The sequence below is a fragment of the Mucor velutinosus genome, assembly GCF_035048745.1.
Source record: "Mucor velutinosus strain NIH1002 chromosome Unknown tig00001544, whole genome shotgun sequence".
NCBI classification, from domain to species: Eukaryota; Fungi; Mucoromycota; class Mucoromycetes; order Mucorales; family Mucoraceae; genus Mucor; species Mucor velutinosus.
In genome coordinates, this window is record NW_027041908.1 from 1,311,811 (window position 1) to 1,330,365 (window position 18,555).

The 18,555-nt window shown below is 37.9% G+C and overlaps 8 protein-coding genes and 1 non-coding gene across 9 annotated transcripts; 2 read left to right on the plus strand and 7 right to left on the minus strand.

Annotated features, from left to right (window-relative positions):
• Positions 1-132: 132 nt before the first annotated feature.
• On the minus strand, positions 133-1,062 carry ATC70_005735 (uncharacterized protein; the record flags this gene model as incomplete). The annotated part of the gene is made up of 4 exons (XM_064825019.1): positions 133-154; positions 208-573; positions 631-984; positions 1,040-1,062. The coding sequence occupies 4 exons, from the start codon at positions 1,060-1,062 to the stop codon at positions 133-135; spliced, it is 765 nt and encodes a 254-aa protein (XP_064680396.1).
• Positions 1,063-2,012: 950 nt separating this feature from the next.
• On the minus strand, positions 2,013-4,152 carry ATC70_005736 (uncharacterized protein; the record flags this gene model as incomplete). Its single annotated transcript, XM_064825020.1, has 4 exons — positions 2,013-3,399; positions 3,459-3,689; positions 3,766-3,843; positions 3,980-4,152. The coding sequence occupies 4 exons, from the start codon at positions 4,150-4,152 to the stop codon at positions 2,013-2,015; spliced, it is 1,869 nt and encodes a 622-aa protein (XP_064680397.1).
• Positions 4,153-9,503: 5,351 nt separating this feature from the next.
• Positions 9,504-9,574, minus strand: ATC70_005737. The gene has a single exon. It is a non-coding gene; the product is annotated as a tRNA-Gly (tRNA).
• Positions 9,575-12,377: 2,803 nt separating this feature from the next.
• Positions 12,378-12,746, minus strand: ATC70_005738 (uncharacterized protein; the record flags this gene model as incomplete). The annotated part of the gene is made up of 1 exon (XM_064825021.1): positions 12,378-12,746. The coding sequence occupies one exon, from the start codon at positions 12,744-12,746 to the stop codon at positions 12,378-12,380; it is 369 nt and encodes a 122-aa protein (XP_064680398.1).
• A 626-nt stretch (positions 12,747-13,372) lies between these two features.
• Positions 13,373-13,768, plus strand: ATC70_005739 (uncharacterized protein; the record flags this gene model as incomplete). Its single annotated transcript, XM_064825022.1, has 1 exon — positions 13,373-13,768. One exon carries the CDS (start codon positions 13,373-13,375, stop codon positions 13,766-13,768), a length of 396 nt encoding a protein of 131 aa, XP_064680399.1.
• A 182-nt stretch (positions 13,769-13,950) lies between these two features.
• Positions 13,951-14,544, minus strand: ATC70_005740 (uncharacterized protein; the record flags this gene model as incomplete). Its single annotated transcript, XM_064825023.1, has 1 exon — positions 13,951-14,544. The coding sequence occupies one exon, from the start codon at positions 14,542-14,544 to the stop codon at positions 13,951-13,953; it is 594 nt and encodes a 197-aa protein (XP_064680400.1).
• A 584-nt stretch (positions 14,545-15,128) lies between these two features.
• ATC70_005741 (uncharacterized protein) lies at positions 15,129-15,440 on the minus strand (the record flags this gene model as incomplete). Its single annotated transcript, XM_064825024.1, has 1 exon — positions 15,129-15,440. The coding sequence occupies one exon, from the start codon at positions 15,438-15,440 to the stop codon at positions 15,129-15,131; it is 312 nt and encodes a 103-aa protein (XP_064680401.1).
• A 701-nt stretch (positions 15,441-16,141) lies between these two features.
• ATC70_005742 (uncharacterized protein) lies at positions 16,142-16,552 on the plus strand (the record flags this gene model as incomplete). The annotated part of the gene is made up of 1 exon (XM_064825025.1): positions 16,142-16,552. One exon carries the CDS (start codon positions 16,142-16,144, stop codon positions 16,550-16,552), a length of 411 nt encoding a protein of 136 aa, XP_064680402.1.
• A 1,421-nt stretch (positions 16,553-17,973) lies between these two features.
• ATC70_005743 (uncharacterized protein) lies at positions 17,974-18,389 on the minus strand (the record flags this gene model as incomplete). Its single annotated transcript, XM_064825026.1, has 3 exons — positions 17,974-18,135; positions 18,193-18,248; positions 18,305-18,389. 3 exons carry the CDS (start codon positions 18,387-18,389, stop codon positions 17,974-17,976), a joined length of 303 nt encoding a protein of 100 aa, XP_064680403.1.
• Between the last annotated feature and the right edge of the window lie 166 nt (positions 18,390-18,555).

The following is an 18,555-nucleotide window of genomic DNA, read 5'->3' on the forward strand; positions in this document are numbered from 1 at the left end:
CGGTTGTCTCTTGTTGGACAAATAATCCAGTTGATGTGAGTAAGAGCATCTTCCAGCTACCCACCCAGAAAGTAACGTTAGCATAGTCATCGTATATAAAGGACTAATTCTACTACCACACAAGTCCATAGGTCAGATGTCTGATTCCACTTCACTAACATGCGCACAAGCGGCCACACATCTCGGATGGACGCGAGCGATACACACCAAACTGTATTTCTCCTAGATTCAACGCTATCCAATGGCCCGCTGTAGATAAATCTGGATATCGAGTCAAATTGATGCGGCATGAATTCTGTAAATAGCTTGCATGATGGCCCTGCCTCCAGAATACGATATACACTCTGCATGAGGCGTACGACCTTCCAGTTCGACAGCAAAACAGTGTATGATGCTAATTTGGTCACCAACATCCTGCTCAAAATGGGACAAGTGATGGTGACTTGCAAGAGGTGATGTTGGCTGATACTGTGTTGCATTGTATGGAGATCTTGGTACTGATCCGACTCGATGAACTCTGAAATCAAATCTAGGAGTTCAGTATCCAGCAGTTCATTGTAATTCAACAGGAGCCTAGCCGATATCCCTTTAGCTGAAACATCCACACATACACAAGATGAGCTAAAATACCTCGATTTCAGATCATTTGACCAACATGCGATTACATGTTTATGCAGAGCGCTATCCACTGCTAAATGACGCAATAACTGATCAGGCAACAACAGCCGAGGTGGATCGAAATGGGCGGGATCAACCATGCCTTGCTGCGGTAGTGCAAGTCGAACGAATCGCTCAATGACAGGAAAGGCCCTTTCTTCGTGCACTAGACCCAAACAAGCTTCCGAAATCCTGCTATTCGATACGATAGCACTGCTGTTGGTTTGTTTATCCAGGCGTGCCGATAGTTGAACGATGAAATCAGGCGATGTTTCGGTTGCTACATGGATGAGTCGCCGTAGTCGAATGATGCACCACAGATTAGATCTATAAGTTCAAATGTCAGTCATGTAAACAAGCATCCTTGTCATGCAGAGATTACTTTGGCATAGTTTCATCGTGCATAAAAGGATCGAGATCTAATTTAGCATATTCCAGCAGACAAGATAATACTAGTTTTGTGATGTTGGGATCATGACCTATATAGGGGTGTATCTGACGGCATCTGATTAATCCAACAGGTGCATTGCATGTGCTTAAAAATGTATTACTGAGGCTCGGGTCAATAGTGGCCCTGCTTGGGGATAGATCTCGTAGCATTGATTTGACGTGTTCAGCTCTTTCAGATTCTAAGTATACGCTATGAGGGTTATATATAACCATCTTGACATTGAATGAAAGCATGTTCTCTCTTACTGTGTGTAATTGATTCAGAAAAGATAGGATGAATGGCTGGTTGCTGAGGATGGAATCCAGTTGCTCGCGTTGCAGTATACTATCAAAGCGTTCCCATTCCAAAGCCATCATGACACACAATAGCGCTTGAGTGGAAAATGCGCCTCAATACTGCTCCTGTTCATCTTGCTCAAGCTCTTCCCAGTAGTCACATTGAGCGTCAGCGCACAAATGTAACTATACCACCGTAAACAGCTCAATAACGCTATGACACTCTGTCCATGGTTGTGTGCAACGATTAAAGTGAAACATACCGACTAGAGTGCCAGCAAAATCGTACAAGCTGTCGAAAATGACCCTTACTCGTGTATCCTTTCACGGCTTCATTTTGAAAGAAAAAAAAAAAAAGGAGGTTGTTCAAAGATCATCAATGTGTTGCGTGTACATGAAAAGTGTAACATTGCATGTAAATGTCAAAAAAGAAACAATTTTTTAATGGTAACAATAAAAGTAGATTTATAATATATAAATAAGAGAAAAAGAAGCATGAAAATAGCGGTGAAATAGCATGGTCTTGAGGGAAATTACATATAAAGAAAAGAAAAAGCTTATACAATGATTAAATAGGGTTGTTTTGGTGGTATTAAGAAGGTGTCATAACTAAAATGTAAAAAGGTTTTTTAAGATGCTTGTTGCTGGATGGCAGCAGGGCCAGTTGTGTACTTTCTTGGTCCACCCACAGCGCCATTAGAAGGGGCAGGGCCGCCATAAGGTGTAGTTGGCGCAGAGGTGTTGGAGAATGCACTTGGGCCATTGGGGTTTGTGGGAGGTTGAGAAAAGTATGAATGCTGCTGTTGCTGTTGTTCATATCCAATAGCAGGAGATGGATGTCCACTAGGTATACGTCCACGCCAATCATTGTTATCCATTGTAGGCATATGCATATTGCTCATACCATGATGGTTATGATGAGGATGGGGCAATTGGGGCTGTTGATGTTGAGAATGGCTCAGCTTATTGGCCTCGTCGTGCAACACACTGTTACTAGGTGCGGGTGCTCCTCCGTTATTTCCATGGCCGAATTCTCCGTTATAAAGATCAGGGGATGAAGTCTCGGATGAAGATGGATCTGATGTCATGCTGGGTACCATATAAGAACCACCGTTATGCTGTTGTTGTTGCTGCTGAGGTGGTTGCTGTTGTTGAGGGTGGTGATGATGATGAGATGGATGTTGTCCAGTGGGTGTAGGAGGCATCATGCCAGGTTGTATAGGCCCTTGTCCACCTGAAAAGTGAGGATAGTTGGTAGGGTATGCTTGATAAGGATAAGGCGAGCCATAATCGGGCCCCATTACACCGGGTGGAGTCATGGGAGGTCTTGGGAAGGGAGCATTGGCAACAGAAGCAGGACCATAACGATCATCTTGGTGTTGGTGATGTTGAGGAGGTGGAGGTGGAGGACCAGTGGGGGTGCCAGCGCTCATGGGCATTGGGTTACTGCTGCCTTCATAGCGATCATGGTTGTCAGAGTAATGACCTGGGCTGCGGCCACGTACCACCAAGGGGGCAGATTGACAAGAAGCAATCTTGATCTTCTTGTTACCTTCAATTTCAGCATAGAGATCGACCAAACACACGTAGTACTGCTGAGCAGCTCTTCTTTTGCCGTTGTTTGCGGTGGCTGTTTTGAATTGGATTCTTTCAAAGGTAACGATGCTCTGATTAGCGCCAACAGAGCTCATGCTCAAGTTACCACCAGGCATGATCAGCTTGGCAGAAGGTGTAGATTGGGGACCCTTATCTCTCTTAGGAGTGTGTTGAACCAATTCGATCTTTTTATCGCTATTCGAAACACGGGCCGAGATGTTCATTGAAAAGTTGTGAACAGGATGAAAGACGCCATCTACTTGAACCAAACATTGCGTTTCTTGCTCGGCGTAATAATGATTTAAACCATGGATGGCAAAAGCGCCACTCACTTGGAAGTAGTTTCTGCGGTAACAGGTCCAATCATTATCAGCCAAAAAGAAGCCTCTGTCCATCTTGGCTTGAATGCGAATAGTCAATCTGGAGGAGAGTATTGGATGAGTGATATGCTTTACTTGTCTCTCTGACGAGGCACTTACAATGTAGATCTATCCAATGCATACAAATTGTCAACAGGCTTTGTGGAACTGAAGAATGGACCAAGTTCAGTAGAGAATAATTCACTTCGTCCTCTCTTGCGAGCAAGTGCAGGATGAGCATAAGGAGCAGCATGGAATGATGAGGTGGTATAATTAGCATGTGCTTTTTTTGAGATTGGGGAAGTGTGGTGACTTGGGCGAGGTGTACCAGGTTGAGAAAGAGCCATCATACTAGTCGTCAGATTAAGCAGGTTAGTAAAAAAAAAAAATAGATATAAAAATACTAAACTATTGTGTGTGTAATTACCCAGGTAAGCGAGGATCTGATTCTGATTTTCCAGCAGGCAAGTAATTGTTTGAAGGTGGAAGCTGGTGATGATGATGACTATAATGTATATATCAAACTGTGTTAATAGACATGAACGATAATAGTTTTTCAACAAGCTGCGTGCAATGTTGCACCATCAATGTGTGTGATTTTTCATTGGAAAGACATCACTCAAAAAAGGTCGAATACTTACACAGGTGGATGCATAGGGCCCTGAGGAAATGATTGACCGTAACTATGGTGATCCATTGTTGGCATTGGAGAGTAATGCTGTAACTGAGGTGATTGAGAGACATTGCTGTCACTCATTGGGTGCTGCAATGTAGCAGCTTGGTGCCATTCTTTTGATTCGTGAGTAGAGTTCATGTTTGCAATGTGATGGCAGAAAGGTGGAATAAAAAAAGACGAAAACCAAAAGAGAAAAAGAAGCTTTCTCGTTTGGATCTAGAGATCTTTATAAGCAAGCTAAAAGGCGGATGTCGAAATGAACGACAATAAGGTTGAGGGGCAGAACATCTTTTATAGAAGACATGGAGAGAGAGAGAGAGAAAGGGCGAGAGGCAAAGCAGCAATGTAGGCCACTGAGCGGGTGTATCTTTTTTATAGTTGGATCCCCTATATAAGTTACAACAACCAGAGTCAGAAAAAAAAACTAGATATGAGTAAAGCTTAACCTTCTTTTTTCGAACCCTTACTGCTTCCTTTTGTTGATGGGTTAATTGATCTCTATATACAACACAATGAACCAGATGAAATGCTCGAAATGATCTGCATAGTGAAACAAATGTAGTACTTGCACACCTTCTTTATCTTTTCAAGCTGGCAACGCATCGTTATAATGACGGACGTGCGTTGTTGGAAGCAAGGATTATACAAAATGTGTGCATAATCACCAAAAGAGGGATCTGTCACACTAAAAATATACAATATTTACAACTGGTATGGGTCTCGGAACAGCACCTCTGTCTCTTGAACATAATGGAGAGATTCAAATTACTGTCATTTAACCCCACTCCTCCCTCGCCCCTTAATCTTTAATAAAAATCATTTATTTATCACGCCACGTTTCATACCAGTTTTTCTTGCAGATCAAATAATGTTCAAATACATGTACATGTCGTTGAACTGTTTGGCTTCTTTTTTTCCCATTAGTCACAAACCCATTACCATTATATATTCTATTATCACACAGGGCGTGCGTGCTCTGAATTGCCCATCGTGTGCAACATGGTAAGATTGGAGCCTATAACTAAGCAAGCTTAAAGGATAACATCGCCCTTCTTCTAATTAAAGGAATATCCGCTCAAATCTTGCCCTCTCACTGGTTATCCTAGTTAATTTTTAATCAAATCTTCTTTTTTTTTTCGTATCCAGTTTGTTTTTTTACCTGGTTAGCCAAAGACTATAGTGTTGGTTTGATCTATTTATAATGCCAATGTTATAATAATATCCTACATTAGGTAAATGTGGTTGTATATGAAAGCTTGTTTTGCGCGGTGATTACAAACATGCTCCGAAGAAACCAAATTTTAAAATTGCCCCTGAAAATCAAATCAAGTTACCGTTTAAACCATATAATCATAACTGACACGTTTCCACATTTTACACTCTTTTATTGAAAACGGAAATTATTGATTAAAACAAAAAAAAATCATTTACTCGCATTATGTGAGTGCACGTGAAATTCGTCTTGATGCTCGCTCACACTGTGTCGCTTCTCTCACATCATGGCGCTGACAGTAATCCATCACTGCACTGCTATAAATATACATCTACTTTAGATTCAGTTAATCAACATTTTCAAGTTGAGCAATATTGACATTACGAACAAAGAAACTTTATTTGATGCAAGATGAAATTAGATTATGTAGTGTGTCATTCGGCGCAAACCGTCGATAGCTATACAAGACATGTAAATAAGGGATCAGCGAAAAAAAAAAAAAAAAAAAAAAAAAAAAAAAAAAAACCTGAATATCATGCTTTCCTTTCCTCCCTCAAAAAAAAATAGATGACGGATGATTGCGCCTCGATCCAAAACGTTCACTGATTTAAAACTTACTAAAATGCTTACAAATTTCTATATTTGTATTTTACGTGTTTGAGTAAGATTAATCTCGCTTGATGCAGCCTTCCTTTTGTACATCTCATCTAGTGTTCACCTCATTTTTCCAGTTCTTTCATTCAGATTCTGAGATGAGAGTAAAAAGAATAGTAATATGAACATGATGGCATGTCGATCTCTATTATTTTCTATTGTTCTACAAGTAAACTGTACAAGGGCCTTTTTTAGAAAACGAACAGCTTCAGCATTTGAAAGCCAATCTTTGTTTGTAAAGAGTTATTGTCCAGGTTGCGTCTTGTATGACAATCCATGCTAATGTGTAAGAAAGAATTTGAAATCTACATCATTTATGTGGGTCAAAGCTTTGCTATTTAGGCTGGCCCTACCATGAAGCTTGTTACACTTGCTAATCTGCCAGGCACAAAATCGCTTGAACTCAACAAAATGCTTTTCTCTTGGTTTCATGCATATTGTATATTTGAAACAGAATAATAATCAACCGAGAATCTTCACGGCTGTTGATGTGATTCAAGTTTCAACCCATGGAGCTCTGTGTTTCTTATCCTTTTTCGATAAAATTAAGTTGTAAATGAAATGTTTAACCATTTAAGCGAAAATTTAATGCCTGATCATAACGGTTCCTACTCGAATCTTAAGTTTGAAACACAGGTTTTAATATCAAGACATGCATATTTTAGCGCATTCTTGCCACTGACAAAGTACGAGGCACCCTGTACGAGAATCGAGCGATTTTTCTTTCCGTGTACCATATCATGCGGATGAATACTACGCAAATAGTCGCACTTTCTGTATGGTATCTTGCCTCCTCAAGTGGTGTTATGGAATGTTATCTTTGTTAAAGACAACTTGTGCCTGAAGATCTATAAAAAAAGTTGGTCAAATCTGACAAAGTGGTTGTATATGTCTTTATTCAATTCAATTGCCTATTTAATGGTCTGAAACCTCTAGGTTTTGCCTATGAAAAGCCCCCATCTCGTCTTCCTTGTGTTGAATTGTATAAATCAAAAAACAAGTTGACGGATCATGGTTACTGCCCGCTTTGTAATGACATACAGATAGACTTGTAGCCTTGGTGCTAGTGCTCGCTCTTATCTTGCAAGTACGGCCTAGAAATGTCGCATGAGTTTTCTTTAATAAATGAATGGATTTGCCCTCAAGTCAGCAATTTAACGACCCAGAAGTTATTTCGCATTCAGGACCTCATCAATTTTGTGGGTATTATCTTATTGGAATCGAGTGAGAACATTGCTGCTGAAACCTCTCGTATTGTCTCCAATGTTGAATCCTTTAATGTGTTTCATGAATTCCAGCCAAGCCTCCCTTCACTGAATCTCTAGTGTTAGTGAAAATATACATCCCTGACCTCATCACCAAGATCTATATATGTCGGTGAAGCATCAATTGGGCTATGATGGTAGCTGATTTTGTGTATCCAATACGGCAACAGCGTAAAGGTCACCATAGCTTTTCTAACACAGAAGACTATCATTGCTTAATCTGTATAACTTACTATTCAATCAATCTCGCTACGCTCGATGACGGCGTCGCCCTGCAGGTTCTCGCTGAAGATATTTTAAACTAGTATATCAAATAGATCTTAAACATTCAATTAATAGTAAAAGAAAAGTTGTATCAGAGTTCGGGGCGGCGATATTCCTGTCTGCATCCCCCCCTTTGCTTATACACTGGTATCAAACGAAAGCTATTACTGAGACGATGCGAAAGAGAGTTCAAGTTTTTTGCAGCATTTGCACGCCAGGCTTTCTTCGTTCATGCCACTTTTTTTTTGGTCATTTATTCGCTGATGTTGCTCCCATGATGGCGACATAAAACTGGACATGCGTAAATACAGGACGTCTACGATCTACAGCGATTTTTTCAAAAGATAGTCATTACAAAAGATATCTTTATAGAGAAAACCTCCCAGAAAGACCGAAGAAATAAGAATACAGGTTAAGCGATTGTCCTTTCAAATCTATAATTCCCATTTAATCAGCATCGCAGGAATCATCATTGTCACCATCAGAAAGGCATTTGAGCCAGCCAGCAGCGAAGCCTGCCAAAATCAATCCAAATTCAGCTTCTTTTTTTTGTTCAAGATTGGTCAGATGTTGTCCTTTTTCGACTTGATTGAATTCTTTTGCGAGATTCGACTATATGGATTGTGAAGATCACCCTACGCTTCCTAATACATTCTTGGAGTACTTTTCAAGACGCTTTCCAATGACACTAATTATAATACGTGCTTTGAATGAAGCTATTGAGCAATTTGGCAGAACATGAAATGAGGTTTTTAGCGAAAATAGCCATATTTTGCATATGAAACCCCCATAAAAGTGGTTTCAGAAGTTGCTTTGAATCGAGAGAAGCGTTTTGAATTAATATATACCATAGTAAAAGTCTATATTTTCAAGGTGAAAAGGCGATCGTTTAATTTTCGTAAAAAACCATGAGGTACCCCTCATGGTTTTCAGTGGAATTTTGGCCATGTTTTTTTTTGGTCCCAAAAAGTTGAGCAACGGTGTCAGGAAGTTACTACTACTCGAATACAACAATTTGGCGTCATTCCGGTGGCTCAGAAAGGTCTGCATGTCAAAATATAAAGACTTGAAAACTATTCAATTTGGCTGTGTTTTGCGTTTTAGGAACTTTTATTTACACGGCATGAATCACATCTTTGGTAGCTGAAGTCTTCTGGGAGGGCAGTTCTGCAGTCTGTGCAATTTCTAATTCGAATAGGAGGCATGTTGATGTTGGTGAAGTTAATTCATGCAAATTTTGATATTTTTGATGGTAAGCTTATCAACAATAGGAAAAAGAGCCGAATTTGCTGTTTGAATACTAGGTCTTGCACCTTTGCTTCGTTACGGTAAAACCCTCTAATTATAGGTCAACGTTAACAAATGTCGAATTAGATGCGTTATGTTCTCGGCTTCTGGCCTTTCACTGGCCACTTTCGTTGTTTTTCTTTCATACTTTTCCAGTACATATATTAAAGACTAGTATCATTTCGAAAGATACGTCAATAACATTCAATAGCTTCAGACAATAGACAGATACAAGCATTAATCTAGGGCACATATTCGATAGGTATAATATACTCAGTTAATCATATTAGACTTACTATAAGCGTCACTTGCAGTTATGAGTAAAGTGATAATTGTGCATTTCGTCTACTGAGATCAGCATATTCACGAGCAATTTGTATTTCAAATTTCGCTGTGGGATATGATGGCCGTCATTATAATTGTGATTGAATACTTGGTGATCAAGACAATGATTTACTTGAATAAAGTGCAAAATAAAGTGTACCTTCATTCTAGTGCTTTTAAATATATGCTTATTGAATGCGAGATCTACTATCGAACCCAACAGCCTAAATTCTCATGGTTGATATTGGACGATGTCGATTTTCATAGGGATTGCTTCGAGATCACCATCACGTTACACTTTTACTGAAATTCAATAACGCAAAATGTGCATCTACAGCACAATATTAAAAGCAGCTTTGCTTCGTCGGCCTCCAGGCTGTTCCTACGCTACATACTATAAAACGATGAATAAAAATTGAGATGATGCGTTCAATACGAACCAAAAATGTCTAAGGACACCATTTTTCCTTGACGAAAAAAAATGCGCGGTCGGGGAATCGAACCCCGGCCCTTCGCGTGGCAGGCGAAGATTATACCACTTAACCAACCGCGCTTTTATATTTGTCTGGGTTAAAATTCTTTGATACTAGTTTTAATTTGCAGGATATTATTGAGCGATTGAATACAAACAAGAACAAGATGCGCAGGTTCAAACCTAGAGCGCCAGCATCCCGTAATATCAAACATCGTTTAACGTGGATTTCTCACAACATTACACAAAGGATATTGGATAAAATGAATCCTCAAATACAACAATTGTGGAATTTGAGGCTTGATAGACTAAAATTCACGGAAAAAAAAAATAAAAAAAACAGTAATGTCAACTTGATAAAGGTATGTTTTATTATCAGACTGACAGGTGTAAAGTAAACTGAAGTATCTCTCTACTGGCCAGGTAGATGATCCTTCTTATATACTATAACAATGGATAAAAGTTCTATTAATTAGATTGACAAATAAGTCAACTCAGATCAACTAATGTCTAATCATGCTAAAAGACAACTCCAGCAAGCTAATCATGATTTAGCTCTGTCTGGATGAATAATTAGACTCTCATCCGAAGTACCCTGATCTATCGTTTCTATAAGGATAATTAATATCGATCTAGTAGCATGTATCCAATAGGTACAGTCTTCTTAGTCTATATCAATAGTAGCACATATATATATCTGAGTGTATATCGCTGAGCATACATCTTTATTAGCATGTATCTGGATATATGGCATGTCTATAGCATATCGTATGCATGTCTATAGCATGTCTCATATATAGTACAAGTATGTAGTACATAAAGTATCTGTAGCTAGTATCACGGAAATAAGCATGTTGATGTGCCAGAAGGGCTACAACTGTCTATAAAGATTAAGGTATTCTTGATGGGTAGATATGTCTGTGTTGTGCAACAACATGGACAAGCTATGATAAGTGAAGTGCATCTCAGCTATCTAAATACTGAGGTTCACCAGATGTGATAAGCGTTGTACAAGATAAATTGCTACTTTGGCATTCAGAACTTATTAGTATAAATAGAATAACTCTTGTCTTCATCAATAAATCTCTAGTTTTTGTGTCTGATCTTATTCAAATAAGTCTTTTCTTGGTTTTATAATATCGAACATTTTTTTATAAGCTACAAATAATAATCCTTTTATTCTTTGTGCTTAACAATACTAATGAATAAAAAATGACATGATGATGTCCTTTTTCATTATTATATAATGCTCTAATTTCGAATAGAAGGCGAAAAAGTCCCAACAGTACTCCATGCTAATTGCTACTGTTAAGCACAAAGAATAAAAGGATTATTATTTGTAGCTTATAAAAAATGTTCGATATTATAAAAACAAGAAAAGACTTATTTGAATAAGATCAGACACAAAAACTAAAGATTTATTGATGAAGACAAGAGTTATTCTATTTATACTAAGTTCTGAATGCCAAAGTAGCAATTTATCTTGTACAACGCTTATCACATCTGGTGAACCTCAGTATTTAGATAGCTGAGATGCACTTCACTTATCATAGCTTGTCCATGTTGTTGCACAACACAGACATATCTACCCATCAAGAATACCTTAATCTTTATAGACAGTTGTAGCCCTTCTGGCACAACAGCTACTTTAAACTACTTCCTTAACTATATCGAAATTATTTGAGTACAAGCATGCTGCATACTTGCACTGCCCCTTACTTCTTGAAAGTATGCGAAATTCAATAAATTTGGACAATGATTTCTCGTGCTAAAACCTGTGTTAGACTGCCAGAATAGTACCATACAGTTGCTCTCATCTGGCAATAACTGTCTGACACCTTTGCTCAACATTTTTGAGATCATCAAAAATCCATCAAAAACCGTGAGGTACCCCTCATGGTTTTCATCAAAAAACAATCAATCGCGTTTTAGGGTTCCAAAATGAACACTTTTACTATAGCATATCTTAATTCAAAATGTTTCTCTTGATCGAAAGCAACCCCTAAAATGCCATTTATGAGGCCTTCAAATGTAAATCTCGATATTTTGGCCGGAAACCTTATTTCGCATTTTTAAATATTGCTCAATATGCTTATTCAGAATCTATCTTATGATTAGCTTCATTATATGCGCCTTGAAAAGTACTCCAAGAAACTATTAGGAGATGTGGGATTATCAGACAAAGTATATAGTCGAACTTGGCAAAGAAGATTAATTTTGTTGATTTTGATTAGAATCTGACCAATCTTGACAAAAGAAAATGGCCGGAATGTAAATCTAGTTTTTGCTGGCAGAATACATTCTAATGAAGGCAGTTGATGTTTTAAAAGCTAATAAGAAGAGGATTGCGAAATGAAAGTGCAGTCTAGTCTGACTTCTTTAGCTTTTGTTGTCTATTTCTATACTTGATAGCTCTATAGTTGCGAATTGCCCACTTAAGTGCGAATTAAATACAAAATGTGAAGTTGCTATCCTTTGTAGCAAACAGATAATTACCAAAAAAAAAGCTTTTATCGCGGCTGAACACGTCAAAAGCATCGACACGAAACACTTGAATTATTTACATTAAACAATGTTTATTTGGTAAAGCTTTGTTTTTTAATATAAAATTATAAGGATATCAAAATAAAGTAAACTAAAGTATTTTGAGCTTTCTGTACATACAAAGGGAGAAAATGAAATTATATAGAAACTAGCAATTGAAATGGGAGATTATAAGAGATTTAAAGAGATCAAACATGAATAGCTGCTTGCTGTCCAGAGTGATAAAAAGGGGGATATATGATCATGGCTAAGTAGAATGATTAAAGAGAAAACGAGCAAATTCCACTTGATCCTTTGTCTGCAATTATGTATCCACCATGTTGAATTCCAATTGACTTGTTTATTTGGAGCTAGTGTACTTGGTAACAGCCTTGGTACCCTCAGAGACGGCGTGCTTGGCAAGTTCACCAGGAAGAATGAGACGAACAGCAGTTTGAATTTCACGAGATGAGATGGTGGAGCGCTTGTTGTAAGCAGCCAACTTGGAGGCTTCAGAGGCGATACGTTCAAAGATATCGTTGACGAAAGAGTTCAAGATGGACATGGCCTTGTTGGAGATACCAGTATCAGGGTGAACTTGCTTCAAGACCTTGTAGATGTAGGAGGAATAGGTCTCACGACGAGTGATTTTTCTCTTCTTGCTATCAGCAGACTTGACCTTGGTAGTCTTAGCGGGAGCTTTACCAGCAGTAGTTTCCTTAGGAGCCATTTTAGTTAATTGATTTTGTTATAAAGGAGAAAAAAAGAGAAAATGGAAGGCATTGTGAATTTAAATCGTCTTTTATATATCAATTTGGTCTTTTTTTTTTTTCTTTTTTTTTTTTTTTTTTCATTTGGAGATTTCTTCCAGAATATTTTGTGACTCCAGTTGATTTTTTTTCCCTTCAAAAATAAAAAAAAAAATTAAAAAACTACATCTCAAGGCTGAAAAACCCAGATCAACAACTGTTAGATATCGCAATCAGTATCCTGCCTGTAGAAAGGTGCAAATGTATATATATTTCTATTTCCTTTTTTAGCCATTACGGTCGATATATAACATTTTGATGATTTTGAGTATATAAATCAACGTGATGTAACACGTCTAATCACGTAGATATACTATACAGAACCTATATACGTTTTTTCCTTTTTTTTTTTTTTTTTTAACCATCACCTTCATTATTTGAAGAGAAAATCTTCATTTGGAATGCAAATCGAAAAAAAAAAAAATTGCGAGGTAGTCCAAAGTCACAGTGGCCATTTTCGATTTAGTATATATAGTAGCCATCAGATTCCAGATCTTGCTCTAATTTCTTTTTTTCTTCACAACATACACATAAATTAATATATAAAATGTCTGGTGGTAAATCCGGTGGAAAGTCTGCTTCTGGCTCAAAGTCTCAAACTCGTTCAGCTAAGGCTGGTCTCCAATTCCCCGTTGGTCGTATTCATCGTCTCTTGCGTCGTGGAAACTATGCTCAACGTGTTGGTGCTGGTGCTCCCGTCTACCTTGCTGCTGTTCTCGAATATCTTGCCGCTGAAATTCTCGAATTGGCTGGTAATGCCGCTCGTGATAACAAGAAGTCTCGTATTATTCCTCGTCACTTGCAATTAGCCATCCGTAATGATGAAGAATTGAACAAGCTTCTGGGTCATGTCACTATTGCTCAAGGTGGTGTCCTCCCCAACATTCACGCCTCTTTGTTACCTACCAAGTCCAAGAAGGCTGGTGCTTCTCAAGAGCTTTAAATGCAATCATTGTCCTCAAAATCCCTTGCTTTTTCAAATAATTTTATACTCTTTAACCTAAACGCAATCAACTACATTTCCCTTCCTCATTATTATATTTGTACATAACACTTGGTTAGTTGCTGTTTTATTTACGAAAATTTGAAATAAACATATTCCTCTTTTTTCAAACCGAATGTATATTAAATGTCTTCTAAATCGTTATCGTGAAATGAGGGTAGTTCAATAATACTGTTTTTATCAAAATTGAACTTGACACGTTTCTTCTTTCTGATAGTGCTTGTGGATGATGTAGATGATGATTGTGTGATTTTTTTGTTTGTGCCATTCACTATTTGTCGTCTGATAACTAACCTTGCTTCTCTCGCCTCTCTTTCTTCCCTGACCTTCCAAATCTTGACCTGATCTGCTCTCTTGGCTTGTCGCTTTCTCTTTTCAGTTAATGACATTGGCTTTGTCATTGGTTCATCTTCCTCATCCTCGTCTGCTTTCACATTGGACGTCTGCTGTAATTTGTTGGCTGTAGTGGGTTTCTTCTTGAGCACCCAATGCTTCAAGGGCTTACGAGAGGATTTGGTTGTGTTGATGACAGTTTTCTCAGCAGAGATTGGTTTGTGCGGTTGAAGTTCACTGCTGGTTGTGATTGGTGAAGGAGGGGTTGATTGAGACTTTTGCAGTGGAACCTCAGCTTTTACAGTAGTAGTAGTAGTAGTAGTAGTAGTAGTAGTGGTAGTTGTAGTTTTGGTTATGATGGTTGATGTTGAATGCCCTTGCATGGTTATTAATTTGATTGGGACAGAATAGGACTTTCTAGGTATCATTGTATTTTTTTGATTTAAGTTGTTAATATCAAAAGGAGCTTTTAAAAGAACAATTGGTGGAGGATAGAGGCCTTTTGCAGTGACTAAAGCAGGAACAAACAAGGCGGATGGATATTTTCTACTTGGATTTGCTATAAAGTACACTTTTCTCGTCGTTTCACTAATCAAAGGACTGCCGTTATGTTTGCTATTCATTGATTGTTGAGTATACCATGAATATTTGCACTTTATAATAATAGTTTAAGGAGAAGAAAGAGGAAGCGACAACATTCTGTAGTTTCCCATCCATAATCAATTACAACGTGACCACTATAACAAAGGCACCTCTTCATCAGACTCAATTCACATGAACAATGTTGTATAGATTGAAAAAGATCAACGTGAGTTGATTCAGATATTTATTTACAGTATGCTAATTGATAAGAAAAATTGTTTGAGGGGAGGGGGGAATTATATAATAATTGGCTTATTATGTAGAGACTTCTTCTTTTAGAGTAATAATAGCGAAATAATATGTATGATGTTTAAAGTAAAGGGATTTATCCACCGAAACCATAGAGAGTACGACCTTGTCTCTTGAGAGCATAGACAACATCCAAAGAAGTAACAGTCTTTCTCTTGGCATGTTCAGTGTAGGTAACAGCATCACGAATAACGTTTTCAAGGAAGACCTTCAAAACACCACGGGTTTCCTCATAGATGAGACCAGAGATACGCTTAACACCACCACGACGAGCAAGACGACGGATAGCAGGCTTGGTAATACCTTGAATGTTATCACGCAGGATCTTTCTGTGACGCTTGGCACCACCCTTTCCGAGACCTTTACCACCTTTTCCACGACCAGTCATTGTATATAGTTTGTATTGTTTTACTTGTGAAAGTTAATGAAGAGAAGGGAAGTCCATTCTTGACCTTTATATATTCAATTGGATTTAATCACCGATTTTTTTTTCTAGTAAAAATGTATACATTTTTTTTTCTGTAGACATTTGGATATATATTTTTTTTCGTCAGTCTAATTGCAACTGCAAAATATATATCTTTCTGCATCCTTTTCATGCGAAAAAATATACTTTGCAAAAAAAAAACTTTTCCAAGTTGAAAGCAGCATGGATTTCATCTTGTAGCAATCCAATTCTCTACATGTCATTGCATCGCACAATATGTGCGATTACTTACATCTACATCTACATTGGAATCTCAATTCGATTACATCAAATGTGAAATTTCGTTGAGTATTTGAAAAAAAAATGGAAGGGCAATGTTTTGTGAATATACCAATGTCTGGTACTTACCAATTTGCTTTTTTTTTTTCTCAAGAAATTTTTATAAAAAAAGATACATCTTGGGAAAATTTAGTGCATATTTTACGACGCGCTCAAAATAAATGTATATTTTTTAAAATTGGATCGCAAAAAACATATCCAACTGCTTCCAAATCAAGAATTAATTATATTTATGTGACTCCTTGTAAAAACATATAAATACCAACGCAAGTTTCAATAAATTTGCCTCTCTCTATTCTTCAATATAATACAAATTCATAACAATGGCTCGTACTAAGCAAACAGCTCGTAAGTCTACTGGTGGTAAGGCTCCTCGTAAGCAATTGGCTACCAAGGCCGCCCGTAAGTCTGCTCCCTCTACTGGTGGTGTCAAGAAGCCTCACAGATACAGACCTGGTACTGTCGCCCTTCGTGAAATTCGTCGTTATCAAAAGTCTACCGAGCTCTTGATCCGTAAGCTCCCTTTCCAACGTCTCGTTCGTGAAATTGCTCAAGACTTCAAGACTGATTTGCGTTTCCAATCTTCTGCTATTGGCGCTCTTCAAGAAGCCTCCGAAGCTTACTTGGTGTCCCTCTTTGAAGATACCAACTTAGCTGCTATCCACGCCAAGCGTGTCACCATTCAACCCAAGGATATTCAATTGGCTCGTCGTCTCCGTGGTGAACGTTCTTAAATTATTTCACAATAATCGATATCACAACTACATCACTACCATTAACTATGCATTCCATTAATATTCTTTCTATAATATAACTTGTAAAGTGATTCTCTTATTCTCTCCACATATACACAAAATCACAACCTTTTCAAAAAGATTCACAGCTGGAATTTTTTTGTCATTGTACAGTCTTTAAATAAACTCAAATTTTTACAGAAAAACTAATTTGCCTCTCGTATAATTTCTTGGAATGTCTTCCAGAGAATGAACATGTCTGTACAAGAACAATTGCATTCTGATGGAAATTATCTTTTCTTTTTACTGTTCTTGTGCACCATAATATTTTCTTTTCCCGACACATAATTGGTCCATCACGTAATGCACTAATCAAACTATGGCGGCTTGGTTGCTTGCCGCTGCTTGCCTTTGGTTTTGCAGCAATGAGCTTTCTGTTGTCCATCAACCAATATTGGCCACCTGTCAAAATTTCCAAATCGGGAAAATTCAGGGGCACATATTTACTTATCTCCGATTTGATTTCCGACTGTCAGAGAGTTTAATCAAAACGAATGCAATTAGTTGCTCAGTGTGTGGCATGCTATAAGAGAGTTTTTCAAGCAAAAATGAGTTATATGTATAGGTCACTATGGCTATAAGTTTTTTAAACAAAACAAAGGCCCAAATAGATGGCCATACTAAATGAAGCAGGGTCAGAGCGTATGGTCAATACACAAGTGATAGCTGATTTGCAATCAATTGCCCGTAAGGTATACATATTTGACCATAGTAAGCATGTCTACAAAAACCAAATTAATTTTGGTATTGATGGATGTGAATTACGAAGATAGAGAGAGATAATAAGTAAAGAGCTTTGAGGAACAAGGTGTTGGTGACTTCAAATAAGCCCTAATAATCAAACACTGCCTAGGTTTCTGTAACCCATCCTCCAGCAACCTAAGGTGTCCAACATATGACCAAAAGGAGCCCAAATTGCATCTTGTAAACCTTTCCATATTGAAATTGAACTATACAAAGGAGCTATAATCTTGAAGCATTAATCCACAGACATAACAAATTGATCTGGTGCAATGCTTTGGTACAAAACCACCCATTGATACATTTTAAATTTCTCCCTTCCTCTGGTCGCAAAAGTGCTATCGTAAACGAATCCCGCACATCGATTTCCTTTCAAATCAGCCAATGAACAAAAGCACACATTGTCGTAGGTCCCACCTACCCGAAAACAAGTTGCGTTTGCTTTGAGTCCAGCAATGTAATCCAAATCTAAGCTCTAATGCAATCCATACAATCAATGTCGACAATCGAGGTAAATATAAGTTAACCAAAACATAGTGCTTTATTCGGTTGAAAGGGGATATGGTAACATTAATGTACAAAAGGTGGCATGCTGATAACGGAAAAAACGAATCATTGATTTAAGTTGTCAATCTAGTATTGCTTGATCTCTTGATCTTTGATTTATCTTCGGGCGTTGTCTTCTCATCGGCCAGCTTCTTCATGATGGTGAGTTTACCCACAGCATTAGCCTTGACAGACATTTGTCTCTCGATATTTTTGTTAATCTCAGCAGTGAGTTTCTACAATGATCTGATAAGTTACAGACATACAAGCTAACAGAGAATCCAATGACAAACCTTATCCAATGATCTTTGCTTGACCAAGGAAGCTTGCTTGGGTGGGATTCTTCTAGCTAGTTTCTCTGATTAATTGACCTGTCATTCAACAATGCAATCTAACATTACGTACATCCTTTCTTCATGACACCCTTCTTCTCTCTACCTCCCTTTTGCTTGGGCTTTCCGGGCTTCTTTGTTTTTGAACCTTGAGCCATTTGTAATGTGATGAAATGAGAATGGTGTGAGGGAGAAAAGAATATGAAAAAAATGTTGGCTTCCATCCCAGGTCTCCACCAGGAACTCAGCCACCGTTTTGCATTACACACCAATGCTCAAATCTCTGTGATGGGAGTAAAAGCAGTCTATGTAAGCTCCAACCTA